The sequence below is a fragment of the Thalassophryne amazonica genome, chromosome 14, assembly GCF_902500255.1.
Source record: "Thalassophryne amazonica chromosome 14, fThaAma1.1, whole genome shotgun sequence".
Lineage (NCBI taxonomy): Eukaryota > Metazoa > Chordata > Actinopteri > Batrachoidiformes > Batrachoididae > Thalassophryne > Thalassophryne amazonica.
The window spans coordinates 68,558,251-68,574,494 of record NC_047116.1 but is presented as its reverse complement, the minus strand read 5'-3'; the positions used below and the strand labels follow the sequence as shown (position 1 = coordinate 68,574,494).

The 16,244-nt window shown below is 40.8% G+C and overlaps 1 protein-coding gene across 1 annotated transcript in view; it reads left to right on the top strand.

Annotated features, from left to right (window-relative positions):
- LOC117524939 (zinc finger protein 583-like) overlaps positions 1-15,443 on the top strand; it is a 32,646-nt gene extending 17,203 nt beyond the window's left edge. The window contains exons 3-5 of the mRNA XM_034186755.1: positions 7,624-7,745; positions 7,827-8,010; positions 14,285-15,443. Of these exons, the coding sequence (XP_034042646.1) occupies positions 7,624-7,745; positions 7,827-8,010; positions 14,285-15,288 (1,310 nt within the window). The 3' untranslated portion in view covers positions 15,289-15,443. The remainder of the gene's footprint in view (positions 1-7,623; positions 7,746-7,826; positions 8,011-14,284) is intronic.
- Positions 15,444-16,244: the final 801 nt, after the last annotated feature.

The following is a 16,244-nucleotide window of genomic DNA, read 5'->3' as shown; positions in this document are numbered from 1 at the left end:
CCCTCTTATTCTGCACTCTTTACTTGTATTAATTGCACCTGTTTGAACTTGTTCCCTGTATAAAAGACACCTGTTCACACACTCAATCAATCACACTCCAACCTCTCCACCATAGCCAAGACCAAAGAGCTGTCTAAGGACACCAGGGACAAAACTGTAGACCTGCACAAGGCTGGGATGGACTACAGGACAACAGGCAAGCAGCTTGGTAGAAGACAACAACTGTTATGATTATTTATTATAAAATGAAAGAAACACAAGATGACTGTCAATCTCCCTCGGTCTGTGATTCCATGCAAGATCTCACTTTGTGGGGTAAGGATGATTCTGAGAAAGCTCAGAACTACACAGGAGGACCTGGTCAATGATCTGAAGAGAGCTGGGTCCACAGTCACAAAGATTACATTAGTAACACATGATGCTGTCATGGTTTAAAATCCTGCAGGGCAGCAAGGTCCCCCTGCTCAATCCAGCACATGTCCAGGCCCGTTTAAAGTTCACCAGTGACCATCTGGGTGATCCAGAGGAGGCATGGGAGAAGGTCACGTGGTCAGATGAGACCAGAATAGAGCTTTTTGGAATCAACTCCACTTACCATGTTTAGAGGATGAGAACAACCCCAAGAAAACCATCCCAACCGTGAAGCATGGGGTGGAAATATCATACTCTGGGGGTGCTCTTCTGCAAAGGGGACAGGACGACTGCACCGTATTGAAGACAGGATGGATGGGGTCATGTATTGCAAGATTTTGGCAAACAACCTCCTTCCCTCAGTAAAAGCATTGAAGATGGGTCATGGCTGGGTCTTCCAGCATGACAGTGACCCCAAACACACAGCCAGGGCAACTAAGGAGGGGCTCTGTAAGAAGCATTTCAAGGTCCAGGAGTGGCCTGGCCAGTCTCCAGACCTGAACTCAATAGAAAATCTTTGGAGGGAGTTGAAACTCCAAACCTGAAAGATTTGGAGAAGATCTGTATGGAGGAGTGGACCAAAATCCCTGTTGCAGTGTGTGAAAACTTGGTCAAGAACTACAGGAAATATCTGACCTCTGTAATGGCAGACAAATGTTTCTGTACCAATTGTTAAGCTGTGTTTTTCTAGGGGTCAAATACTTATTTTATACAATAAAATGCAAATTATTTAAAAATCATACAATGTGATTTTCTGGATTTTTTTTATTTATTTATTTATTTTTTAAGATTCTGTCTCTCACAGTTGAAGTGTACCTACGTTAAAAATTACAGACCTCTCCATTATTTGTAGGTGGGAAAACCTGCAAAACTGACAGGGGGCAAATACTTATTTTCCCCACTGTAGCTATTGTGTGAAACCTCTGTGTCATTTGTTGCTCAAGATAAGTGAAGTCACCTTCCTTGCTGTTGGCACGACTTTTGCCCCAGCTCAGCCAGGATTTTGAATTTAAAAAAAATAACAAAGCTAACTGAAATGATTATGGTTGTAACAGTTTGTGTATTATGAAACATAAGCTCATTCAGTCAATCATTTTCTACCTACTTACTGCAGTTAAGGGTCACTAGAGGGGCTAGAGCCTATCCCAGCAGCAGTGATGCCGGTAACGCCTTACTTACTAACGCGTTACTCTAATCTGACCACTTTTTTTAGTAACGAGTAATCTAACGCGTTAATCTTTCCAAATCAGTAATCAGATTAAAGTTACTTCTTCATGTCACTGTGCGTTACTATTATTTTTCATTGTGGGTCGACAGCAGCATTAAACTTGGTCTGTGGACAGGAGGTCGGGGTTCGACTGAACTGCCCACTTTCAGTGAGCTGTGAGCTTTTCATCCACGGTTTTTTGCAGCTGCTCGACTCGTCCTCATCTCTTAAAGCGCGGTGATCAGCACACCTGCACTGAGCTTTACAAAGACATTTTTATACTTTTTCCCCTCCTTTATTTAGAATTCTGAGCTGAGCCGTTCCGTATCGTCTCGTTAAAAACAGCTGATACTCCGCGACGCGTCAACAACTAACACTATTTTCCACTCAAATGCACCTAAACTCTCTTTCTGAGGACCACAAGATGTGAAAACGCAATAAAACTTTCTTACCTGTAAATCTGGTCCTGTTTTCTGCATAAATAAATGTTATCCATTCCTTGTGCTCAAACGCCAAAGCAGGGGCGAATCCAGATGGAATGGGGGCGTGGGGCAAGGATGTGCCCCCCTCCCCCACAACACCCCTAGATTAAAGGTCCAGTTTTGAAGCCGTTTTTTACTACAACTACTAATATTGCTTAAAATAATAATTTCTACAAGTAAAATGTTTAGAGAGTTAGAATTTAATAGTTACATTTCTAAACAATGTAGGTTTGAAATTGCAAGTTTTACTGTTACAGTGTTGTCAACAGTTAAATATGAGGTCAAGAAAGAGGTCTTTAGTTTACTTTTTATAAAACAAGTATTTATTTTCATTGAAGTCAAGAAAGGGTGACTATAAAGTGAGTTGTCGGCAGCTGTGGAAAGTAACTAAAAAAGTAACTAGTAATCTAACTTAGTTACTTTTACAATTGAGTAATCAGTAAAGTAACTAAGTTACTTTTTCAAGGAGTAATCAGTAATTGGATTACTTTTTCAAAGTAACTGTGGCAACACTGCCCAGCAGTCATACAGTGAAAGGCAGGCTACACCCTGGACAGGATGCCAGTCTATTGCAGGGCTGGAATGTAGATGTGTTTTTTATTTTTATCCAGCACTTGGCGCAGAAAGGTAAATATCAAGTAACTTGTATCCAGGTAAGATCAACTCTGATTATGAGAAGAATAATAATAGTTGTCTTTGGTATCTTTAATTTATTCATCACAGCAGTATTAATTGAAATCAGCATTACTTCAGTTCATAATAAATCCATTATTTTATAAAGTTACTATAAAATTCCCCAGACTACAAAACATGTATGAACAAAACTATTCCTTGACAACTGGGTAGTACAACCCCATTTCCAATGAAGTTGGGGCATTGTGTGAAATGTAAATGAAAACAAAATACATGATTTGTAAATCCTCTTTAACCAATATTCAATTGAATACACCACAAAGACAAGATATTCAATGTTCAAACTGATAGATTTTTTGTTTTTGTGCAAATATTTGCTCATTTTGAAATGGATGCCTACAAAAGTTGATGAATGCTCAAAGAACACCTGTTTGGAACATTCCACAGGTGAACAGGTGAGTGGCATGATTGAGTATAAAAGGAACATCCCCAAAAGGCTCAGCCATTCACAAGCAAAGATGGGGCGAGGATCACCACTTTGTGAACAACTGCATGAAAAAATAGTCCAACAGTTTAAGAACAGTGTTTCTCAGTGTTCAGTTGCAAGGAATTTAGGGATTCCATCATCTACAGCCCATAATATAATCAGGAGATTCAGAGAATCTGGAGAACTTTCTGCACATAAGCGGCAAGGCCGAAAACCAACAATAAATGCCCGTGACCTTCGATCCCTCAGACGGCACTGCATTAAAAACCGACATCATTGTGTAAAGAATCTTGCCGCGTGGGCTCAGGAACACTTCAGAAAACCATTGTCAGTTAACAGTTCATCGCTACATCTACAAGCGCAAGTTAAAACTCTACCATGCGAAGCGAAAACCATACATCAACAACATCCAGAAACGCTGCCGCCTTCTCTGGGCCCGAGCATGGACAGACATGGACATGAACATGGACAGATGCAAAGTGGAAAAGTGTGCTGTGGTCTGATGAGTCCACATTTCAAATTGTTTTTGGAAATCATGGAAGTCAGGTCCGCCGGACAAAAGAGGAAAAAGACCATCCAGATTGTTACCAATGCAAAGTTCAAAAGCCAGCATCTGTGATGGTATGGGAGGTGTGTTTGTCCCCATGGCATGGGAAACTTACACATCTGTGATGGCACCATCAATGCTGAAAGGTACATCCAGGTTTTGGAGCAACACATGCTGCCATCCAAGCAATGTCTTTTTCAGAGACGTCCCTGCTTATTTCAGCAAGACAATCCCAAGCCACATTCTGCACGTGTTACAACTGCATGGCTTCGTAGTAAAAGAGTGCGGGTACTAGACTGGCCTGCCTGCAGTCCAGACCTGTCGCCCATTGAAAATGTGTGGTGCATTATCAAGTGCGAAATACGACAGCAGAGACCCCGTACTGTTGAGCAACTGAAGTTGTACTTCAAGCAAGAATGGGAGAGAATTCTACCTACAAAGCTTCAACAATGAGTGTCCTCAGTTCCCAAACGCTTATTGAGTGTTATTAGAAGGAAAGGTCATGTAACACAGTGGTAAACATACCACTGTCCCAGCTTTTTTGAAACATGTTGCAGGCATCCATTTCAAAATGAGCAAATATTTGCACAAAAACTAAATAAAGTTTATCAGTTTGAACATTAAATATCTTGTCTTTGTGGTGTATTCAGTTGAATATAGGTTGAAGAGGATTTGCAAATCATTGTATTCTGTTTTTATTTACATTTTACACAATGTCCCATCTTCATGTGAATTGGAGTTGTATAAAAACTCCAGGTGTGCTATGTTGGGCCTACTCATGTATATGTGGAACTTCGCAGAAATGTGGGATTGTAAAAGAGAGATGTGAAGAGTGGTTTTGATTGATGTATATATTCTCACCATTAAACAGTCTTTTTAATGGTGCTGCATTTGGTTTTATGACAAGCAGTATGCTGAGCCTATTCGCATTCATGTTGCAAGCAGACCACTTCAGGTCTGGAAGCACGCTCTGGTGCCACCACAGAGCTGTAGAAACCGGTGTACACAGACCATGATTTCTGCGTGGTGCACTGCACATTTCCACAATTATTTCACTTTTGATACATCTGAACATTAGCGTGGGGAACAGGGGCGTGCTGGGAACATTTTTCAGCCCGGGACTTTCATATCTAACCGACCCACAAACCGCCAGCGCACAGGGATAAAAAGAGTTCTGCTGTGGCATTTAAATCCGGCATTTATGTGCTGACTGACTGTGAAAATTGGGTGGCTTATAATAGAAAGTAAAAGTTATTAGTTAAAACAAGAATGGTATTGTTAACTCACCAGTGCACCACTGTGCGATTTTTGGCCCTTTTTCAGCTGATTTTTCACTCGTGCGAGAATTTTTTGGATCGCGCTGAGTTTTAGCTTCGTGCGTCCTGCGTCTCACGACCACCTCCCGATGGGGAATCATATGGTCGGATGAAAATCAAACCTGTTTGATATTTTGGTCGGCCGTCGTGGCTCGTGAGGGTTCTGAGCTGTTGAAGCAGCACCTCAAGCGTCTACGCGCTGATTACGTCACGCACTGTGCATGTGCAAACACCGGAGAGAGCAAACAGTGATCTCATGTAAAGTCTTTACTTGTGTTTTTTTTTTTTTTTTTTTTTTTTGCATTCCCTCGCAATAACCTAATATCATATTAAATTGTATCTTACAATATTATCATATTGTAAGATACAGACACGCACGCGCACAAACACACACACACAAAATCCACTCCCCTGTAAGCCGTCTGGATGCATGAAGAGCTGCTAACATGAAACGCTGATGTGATTTTTGGCTGAACTGAAGAACTACACAGTCTTTTTTTTTTTTTTCTTATGGAAGTCAGATGTCAGTGCACAGCATCACTGGACTACACGTCACCGTGGAACACCAAAATGTAAGTCCCTTTTCTGTTGTTTATAAATTAATACAATATCAAATGATCTATTTTAGCCATTATATAAAACAAATAATGAATGTTTTTACATTCTTTCAATGGTACAAATATTTCATGAGGTGAAAGCTGGAACATACCATTCAACGAGGCGAATTTTCACTCATAAACATTCATTATTTGTATAATCTCACATTTCGAGTCGATGATGGTTCACAGTGTCACAGTTTGATTCAAAATTATTATTGATTTAAAATGATTTTCGATTCTAAATAAATTCAGTACATAGAGCTCGTAAGTGTTTTGCAGTGTGCTAAAAAAAAGTGGTTTTGCAAATAATACATAAAAGTAAAGTAAGTTTAAAATTATGTAATTTTCATTTTGGCACTGCATACCCTTACTCTCGGTCTGCACCCTCTTACCGAAATGCAGATTAAGTCCCATGCACTTTCAGGGGTAGAGATATCCACTGGTCCAAGGACACGGACCAGTAACTTGTCACCTATGTCTATTTGTTATTTTCCCCTGCAAGAACAATGTTTAGTTAAAAATCTTGTCAGTCTAGTGATTAAAAGTGTATGACAAGGTCAACAATTGTTTTCAATCTTTCAATGGTACAAATATTTCATTAGGTGAAAGATGGAACGTACCGTTCAACTCTGCTTCAGTGTTCATACCATTGAAAGAATGGAAAAACGATTATTTGTTTTATATAATGGCAAAAATAGATCCTTGTCATTTCGTATTTTATTAATTTATAAACAACAGAGACGGGCTTCCATTTTGGTGTGCATCACTGGTGCTTAACGGTCCAACACAAGCTTTAAATAGGAGTCCAAAATTGTTCTGTCAACTTGCAAAAAACAATTCTGACAATGGAGTCTCTGACGACGTCTACTGACTTCATGTACGGACTGCTGTCTGCTTTCCAAAGTCTAGCGAAAAATCACGTTAGAAATTTGTCAAGCTTTTCATCCTAATAGCTCTTCATGTCTCCAGACGGCTTTCGGCGTAGTGGATTTGTTTTTTGTCTTAGAACAGTTAGCACCGTCAATTAGCTCCTTCAAATCATCATCTGTCAGCAAAACAAACCCCGCCGTGTTTAGTTAAATGCCGCCCCCACTAGTGTGGGTGGTGGTTGCAGCGTACAACGGTACAAAACATATGGAACCAAATTTGCACAGTAAATAGAACTCAACACAAATGAGATGAATAATCATGTCATGTGACAGACAAAGCACCAATAAAATGACAAGGACCCACTCAGTCATTATATAAACTTTTTTTATTATATGGCTGTGATGCTACATGCGCTCTGATTGGCTGATTCCCTTGTTTTCTTTACAAACCAGAAGTTAAAAACACGATTAGGAAAAGCAAGTCAGACATGAACGTACTCCATAAATATCTAAACAGCATCTGAATAAACACACAGAATAAATGCTTTTTACCAGCTAACAACCGGACCATCTGTTAGCAAGTTCTTCATGGAGGTGAAGCAAACAAGTCGTCTACGAGCCGTCAGCAGCTTTCATATTCGGGCGATACTATACGTTTGCGTGTTTATATACATAATAACCGTATAATAAATGAATTATTAACCTCACTTGCTCGGTCTGTACGCGGATATCAGACCTCCATGTTTTTTGCTTCGCTCGCTTGGTTCGTACTGACATGTCGGTCTGATATTTCCCTGTACACACCTCACAGTTGGTTAATAATCCTTTAATATCCTTATTTGGATAGATGCCAGGCATGGTGACTTCGTGGTTAGTGTTGTTTCCTCACAGTACTAACCACAAATCCACACTCCAGTCACAGTGGAGAACTTAATATCCGCGTTGACAGTAAAGGCACCAAATGTCCATCACTGCAGTTTGTGTCGTCAAGTCACACACACCACTGTGCTACTTTGTTGTTATTATGATGAATGATCTTCATAATTTTATACATTTTACTTCTTCCTTGAAGACATGCAGCAGCTGTTAGAGAGTAAAGAAGACTTTCTTCCTGAGCAGCAGGAATGGAATCAGACTGTGGACCAAAAGAACTCAGAGCCTCCAAACATTAAGGAGGAACAGGAGGAACTCTGGGTAAGTCAGGAGGAAAAGCAGCTTTATGAGCTGGGGGAGGCTGATATCACTATGTTACCTTTTACTGTTGTCTCTTTGAAGAATGAAGAAAAACTAGAGTCACCACAGTCTCATCAAAGCCATGAGAGCACAGAAGGGGAACATCTTTCCAACAACTCAACTGAACACAGAACATTTAAAACAGAAGCTGATGGAGACGACTGCGGAGGATCACAACCTGCCAGAGACTCTGGTCCATGCACTCATTTACATCTCCATCCTGATGGTAAGTGTTTTAACACTGAGATAGAACTCAAAGTGAATATATATATATATATATAGAGCGAGAGAGAGAGAGAGAGAGCGAGAGAGAGAGAGAGAGAGAATAGAAAGAATAGCCTATATAGGATAGCCACAGTAGTGCTGGGTTGAAAAGATCGATTCATACATCCAAAGATCGATATTTTATATATATATATATATATGTATATATATGTGTGTGTGTATATATATATGTATATGTGTGTGTGTGTGTCAATCATGACGACCAGGACTCTTGTCTGATGCAGGCAAGAAAAAAGAATCGTCTGCTGTTTAATTCACACAGTCATGTTTTTTTTTTATCTTTGTTCCAGCCTTACTTTAAACCCAAAAGAAATGAGGCATCAGGCCAAAACATGGAAGCCTGTAGAAATGTACCTGTGTCGGGGCCAATGAACCAGCTATGTCTAGTGCCCTCTTTTGGCTGCCCTTCAGCCTGTTTGTAAAATAAAAATACTACTCTGTCATTCTGGGAGGGGGATTGGTCCGTGCCATCACTCTTATAACCATCATTATTAATGACCAGTACGTCATTAATTTGCTGTCAAATGTCAATATAATACTAGTATTATGTTGCATAACTAGACAATTAGGTAACAGCTCACAAACAGTTTTAATAACACTAGGCCAAAACGATATCGATTCTAATCGAAATAATCAGTTCTGAATGTTAAAAATCGGAATCGAATCAGTTCTTGAAATTTGAATCGATACCCAGCTCTAATCCACAGTAAATTTTGCACATTAAAATTTACTCTGCTGGGATAATATTTAAATATACTCTATCACAGTACTAAATCAACTCTATCACAGTGTAAAATAAACTCTTATTAGAGTAGAAACACTTGATTTGGCAAGACGGTAGAGCCGATTTCACTCTATAAGATTATAATTTACTCTGTTTAGACAAATTTTATCCTGGCACAGTGTATTTTACTCAGCAAAATTTACTGTGTCCTTCTCCGCTCTACCTCATTGAAGTTAAGACTGTCTGATTACTTGTGAAAACAGTCAGTTCAAAAGCAAAAAATTCTGTAAGTTATACAAAAATTGAGACTGTTCTTTTTTCAGAGCAGTAACAATTGTAAAAAAAACTGTGGTATGGATTTATTGGGTAAAAATATTAAAAACAGAACAATTTGCGAAGAATTCAGTGAGCTAATTATGATTTCCATTCAGGTATCATAAGCTAATGCAGCCTGCTGTTAAAGGCTACATTAACATCAGCCTATAAGGTGCACTAACATTACGTTTTCGATATTTGTCAAGCACCTTAGACGAACTTGCTGGCACACCATTGGACAAATTGGGTCTATATAATATGTCCAGATGTGGAGAGTTTTGGAGTGTGCCTGGTCAATGAAGTCTCCTGGGGGTCACTGAGGGTCAGTCGCGGCTCCCAGCAGGCTGACCTCCATCACAAACTCAACTAGTTCTCCTAATCTGGTTATCATTTGAAGTCTGGAGGCTTATGCTTTTGTCTTTTTCTGAAACACACGTGTCTTCACAAACACACTGACTTTTGGACATGGTCAGCCACCAAATCAAAAAACACGGTGACGTAGACAACCCCACCTCCTTCGCATATTCAGGGTGGCATTGCTTGCGGATGCACTATTTTGTGCATCTGTCACGTCTGGTATTAAAAATATACTGGAACTACTGGAGTAATTATGCGTAACATTGGTGTATGCACCACATGGATCCAGTGCCTCAGTGTGGCTAATTCATATATTTGCTGCTCTCTCCTTATATGGAATGTTTTCTAGATACTTGAACAGGATGTCTGAAGAATACAACCCCAATTCCAATGAAGTTGGGACATTGTGTAAAATGTAAATAAAAACAGAGTACATTGATTTGCAAATCCTCTTCAACCTATATTCAATTGAATACACCACAAAAGAAAAGATATTTAATGTTCAAACTGGTGTCATACGAGCAGGAACACATTGCGAGCAACTGGGACGTGGTGCACTACATCGTGCCGCTGTTGTGGAGGAAAATAAAATAAAAACCAGATGTATAATTAGTGAATATCACTGGGTTGATATAAATAATAAATAAAAGGGGACGCAATACAGAACCCCGCGGTTAAATAACAAGTAAATGCCACTCACGTGATTCAAACCTGCTAGCTCTGATTACCAGATGGAAACTTTACCACTGCGCTACAATCACTGTCTTATAACAGTAGTGTGAAATGGCTGAAATCAACAGGCAGATAAACATATTTAAAAAAAAAAGAGAGATAAAAAAGCGCCATGATAACTGACCAAACGGCGTTTGTTACGGTGTGTTTCTGCTGATACGTGACTGAAAGTGGCTTGCCATATGGTCCTGTGGTGCGCCGCTCACAGGACACGTGTCCTGTCAGACAGACGTGACATTCAGATCGCCTGCTGCGTGTCCACATGAACTGGGACAGCCTGTCAGTGTGCGTGCTTTGCGCACTCTCAAGCCCGTCGTAAAAGCAATATATGTTTTTATGTATTTCTACATGAGGACAGCAGGCAGAGACGCGCCTCACAGAGGAATGTTGTAAGTTCATGTCCTTCAAAACATGGTATGTGTTCTCCAGCTGGAACATCCAGGAGCACAGATCACAACAGCAGTGGCTGTGAGCAGACACGCCCCCCCTTGTCCATTCAACGCCCAGACCAACGTGTCTGTGTTATGTGGTCATTCATTTTCATTATTTGTTATGTAATTGCATATGTAGATAATGCCATAATTATTTATAATACCTGTCCTGGCGGTGGTTTCTGTGTGTGCACTGAGCCGTCATTCAGCTGTCAGTGTGCTTCCCCAGCACACCATATGTGTTGGGGCAGCGGGGGACACAAAACACGTGCACACATGCAAGACACATATGCCACATGTGTGTTGCTTTGTCCAGTGCCACACTCATGGGAGCACATAGACAAATTTCACATCCAGCTTGAAAGTGATCATCTGCTGACCGGTTTCGTGTTAATGGCATGAATGGCCACACGTTTTCTCAGTGCCAGGCGAGCAGTGTTGGATGTTTGTGTGTATCACCTGGAATTTGGCCGACACCTGCCGCAAGATGGTTCAAATGGCTCTCACAGGGCACACTCTGTCTTTCAGCCACTGGTGTGTACAGATAGTTGTAGCAACTGGTGTACGAGGCGTTAAGGGCAGCTTCGATTTTACACATATTGCATACGATTCCTGCTTGATGTGCAATTCATGCACAGTTCAACCACATTCGTACTATGTATGAAGGGACCCTACGAAATGTCTCACAGAAGGTCTGTAACATCAATAATCAACCTGGTATCAGATTTTGATCACCACCGTCATCATGTCATCTATATTGGTGTGACAATGCAAGTAGTATTGGTTTACTTAACTTTATAATAATTTGTGTTTTTATTTTTTGTAACAATGTGTAATAATCACTTTTTAGTGATTATTTGTTGCCAGTGATGTATTTTTGTCACATTTCTTGGGTATTTTCCAGTACTGGAATGACAGGTAGACGCCTTGTGTGGCCCTGGGGACAATTGGTGTCAGATGTTAATAACCAGATTCTGGAGCATGAAGGGGAATATAGTTTGCTACTACCCCTGGATGAGACACTAGTCCCTTACAGTTTACTTCCAGTCATGGTCTTTGCCCATTCACAGCTGGGTGGACTGGATGAAGTGTCTTTAAAAAAGAGTAGCAGTCAGAGTATTTGAAAGGAACTCACTCTGCACTCTGCTGTGATTGCTCATATCACCTCTGTCCAGTCATATCCATTCAAGGTAAAAATGGGACCAGAGTGTGATTCATTTGGATCAAAGGCCATAGTTGTGAAAATATACCATCTGTCTGCAGTTTACGAATGTGTTAAACCTAAAACAAACACTCCTGGTGTACATTTCCACACTATCAGCTGTGCTGACAAGCTGGCTAGGGTGTTCACTGACATCTTTCACCTCTCCTTACAATATGCTGCTGTCCCCACCTGCCTCAGAAGGACTCCTATTGTACCTGTGCCCAAAAAGCCTGCTGTGACAACCCTCAATGAATATTGCCCACTTGTCCTCATCCCGGTCATTATGAAGTGCTTTGAGAGGATGGTGTTAGCACAGATCAAAAACAGCATCCCTGCAGACTGACTTGGACATTACACACCCACACCCTGGTGAAAAACCTCAGCAGAGGATGTTGTTCCTGAGAATGCTGAAGCAGGCTGGTCTGGCTCCACAGCTGCTCAGGAACTTCTACAGAAGCACCATTGGGAGCATCCTCTGCCAAAGCTGCACAGTGTGATTCAGCAGGTGTACGGCAGAGGACACAAAAGATCTGTCCCTGGTGATGAAGATGGCACAGAGGGACTGAGCTCCCGGACTTAGACTATGTGTATGTTGAGGACTTGTAGAAGAAAGCACAGGCCATCTGCAAGGACAACAGCCACCTGGGACATTCCCTGCTTGCTTCTCTGCCATCGGGGAAGAGCTACCACACTATAAGGAATGAGACTAATCAGCTACAGTGAGGAAAATAAGTATTTGAACACCCTGCGATTTTGCAAGTTTTCCCACTTAGAAATCATGGAGGGGTCTGAAATTTTCATCTTAGGTGCATGTCCACTGTGAGAGACATAATCTAAAAAAAAATCTGGAAATCACAATATATGATTTTTTAATAATGTATTTGTATGTTACTGCTGCAAATAAGTATTTGAACACCTGTGAAAATCAATGTTAATATTTGGCACAGTAGCCTTTGTTTGCAATTACAGAGGTCAGACGTTTCCTGTAGATTTCACCAGGTTTGCACACACTGCAGCAGGGATTTTGGTCCACTCCTCCACACAGATCTTCTCCAAATCTTTCAGGTTTGAAGTTTCAGCTCCCTCCAAAGATTTTCTATTGAGTTCAGGTCTGCAGACTGGCCAGGCCACTCCAGGACCTTCAAATGCTTTTTACAGAGACCCTCCTTAGTTGCCCTGGCTGTGTGTTTGGGGTCAGTGTCATGCTGGAAAACCCAGCCATGGCCCATCTTCAATCCTCTTACTGAGGGAAGGAGGCTGTTTGCCAGAATCTCACAATACATGACCCCATCCATCCTCCCTTCAATACAGTGCAGTTGTCCTGTCCCCTTTGCAGAAGAGCACCCCCAGAGTATGATGTTTCCACCCCCATGCTTCACGGTTGGGATGGTTTTCTTGGGGTTGTTCTCATCCTCTAAACAATCATCCTTACCCCACAAAGTGAGATCTTGCATGGAATCACAGACCGAGGGAGATTGACAGTCATCTTGTGTTTCTTTTATTTTATAATAAATAATCATAACAGTTGTTGTCTTCTACCAAACTGCTTGCCTGTTGTCCTGTAGTCCATCCCAGCCTTGTGCAGGTCTACAGTTTTGTCCCTGGTGTCCTTGGATAGCTCTTTGGTCTTGGCTATGGTGGACAGGTTGGAGTGTGATTGATTGAGTGTGTGAACAGGTGTCTTTTATACAGGTAACAAGTTCAAACAGGTGCAATTAATACAGGTAAAGAGTGCAGAATAAGAGGACTTCTTAAAGAAAAATTAACAAGTCTGTGTGAGCCAGAATTCTTGCTGGTTGGTAGGTGTTCAAATACGTATTTGCAGCAGTAACATACAAATAAATTATTAAAAAATCATACATTGTGATTTCCGGATTTTTTGTTTTTTTTTTATTTAAGATTATGTCTCTCACAGTGGACATGCACCCAAGATGAAAATTTCAGACCCCTCCATGATTTCTAAGTAGGAGAGCTTGCAAAATCGCAAGGTGTTCAAATACTTATTTTCCTCACTGTAAGGACCAGCTTTTTCCCCAGAGCTGTAGCGTCCATCGCTCCACCCCGTACCCCTCCCACTAACACAGACATTCAGTAACAGATATCAACATGTGCAATAAATAATATGGGCTGGTTACATACTTAAAACTATCCTACGTTACTAAGCATTAAGCATCTTAATAATTTATTAAGCACCTTAAGTGTGTGTGTGTGTAAGGAGGTCTTGTCCTGGGAAGCTGGTTGTTGTTTTTAAAGCTGCTGTTGTTTTTTGTGTATAGCTGTTTGGAAAGTGCTACCAGAATTTCATTGCAGAAATGCAATGACAAACTATTCTTTTCTATTCTGTCAGTCCCATTGGTCCAATAACTTATTGTAGTTTGGTCACATTCTCCACTGCAAGATTATTTTAATGAATGTTGTTCTAAATGTTGTCAATTTTCTTGTTTTGTTGCAGATGTGCAGCAGTTGCTGATTAAAGATGAAATTCTCCCTGAAGACCAGCAGTGGAGTCTGAGTGTTGACCAGGAGAGGATTAAAGAGGAACAAGAGAAACTCTGGGTCAGTCAGCAGGGACAGCAGCTTCACCAGCTGGAGGAGGCCGATATCACTAAGTTTCCTTTCACTGCTGTTCATGTAAAGAGTGAAAATGATTATGAAAAAGTAGAGTCATCACAGTTTGAGAGCACAGATGCTGAGCCTGTAGCCAGCAGCTCAGGTGTATACAGAACGAGGAGAGCAAAAACTGAGGGAGAGGGCTATGGAGGACCACAACAATCCAGCAGCTTGGGTCCAAGCAGTCATTTGCAACGAGATACCAGTGGTAGGAGTTCAGACAGTTCTGAAACTGAGATTGATGACAGTTATGACTGGAAACAGACAAGAGAACAAGTTAACAGGAATGTCTCTGTTCATCATGGCACTTTCAACATTGCTAAGAAACAACATAATTGCTGTGAATATGGAAAATTATATGGTCATATGATCTATTCAAAACACAGACAAATAATTCATGCAGGAGAGAAACTATTTTGCTGTTCTGAGTGTGGTAAAAGATTTGGACGAAAGAGCAACCTGAACAAACACATGAGAATTCATACAGGTCAGAAACTGTTTGTCTGTTCTGAGTGTGGTAAAAGATTTGGACAGAAGAGTGATCTAATCACACACATGAGAATTCATACAGGTGAGAAACCATTTGGCTGTTCTGTATGTGGTAAAAGATTTGGACAAAAGGGCCATCTGAGGTCACATTTGAGAATTCATACAGGAGAGAAACCATTTGGCTGTTCTGTGTGTGATAGAAAATTTGGAAACCAAGGCCATCTGGTTGCACACTTAAGAATTCATACAGGAGAGAAACCATTTAGCTGTTCGGTCTGTGGTAAAAGATTTGGACGAAAAAGCCATCTGAACAAACATATGAAAATTCATGCAGAACAGAAACCACAAAATATTTAACAGCAGAAGAAATACAAAGTATAAAGGAAGAACATCAAGAGGCTGAGTGGATTTCAAAAAATACAACAGAAAAACAAAGACAAACAACAAATGCCAGCAATTGTAATCACTGAAGAGGAGATCAGAAAGAAAATGAGTGAATACAGTAACTTCAAGGCACCTGGCATCGACAAAATCCCAAATTTTTGGCTGAAAAGACTGACAGCATTACACCAACATTATGCTGTGGCTTTCACAAAAATATTGAACGGAGAAGAGGACACTCCAGACTGGCTAACGACTGAGAACACAAGCCTAATTCCAAAGACCAAAGAAACACAGCTTCCCAACAAGTACAGACCCATCTGCTGCCTAACAACAATGTACAAATGGCTGACAGGAATCATAACTGATGCCATTTATGAACATCTTGACACTGGTGGCTGCCTGGAAAATGAACAGAAATGCTGTTCCAGAAGAAGATTAGGAGCTAAAGACCAGTTACTAACAGACAAAGCTATCCTGGAGGATTGCAAAAAAAGGCATAGGAACCTCAGCATGGCTTGGATTGACTACAAAAAGGCATTTGACAGTGTACCACACTCCTTGATCACGAGGTGCTTAGAACTCTACAACATCAATGAGGAAATAAGATCTTTCCTGAGAGCACAAATGAACAAGTGGAACACCACCATCACCCTCAACCACACAGAGGGACAAATAATAATCCCAGACGTACGAGTTCAGAGAGGGATATTTCAGGGAGACAGCCTTTCGCCTCTTTTATTCTGCTTAATCATGGACCACCTGCTCAGCAAGATCCTGAAGGAGTATGACATCGGGTATGACTTAAGTAAAGACAGAGGAACGAAAAACCAAAAACTTGTGAACCATCTGCTGTTCATGGACGATTTGAAAATCTATGCCGACACAAAAAAGGGACTCAGTCAGCTCGTGAAAACTGTCCATAAGTTCTC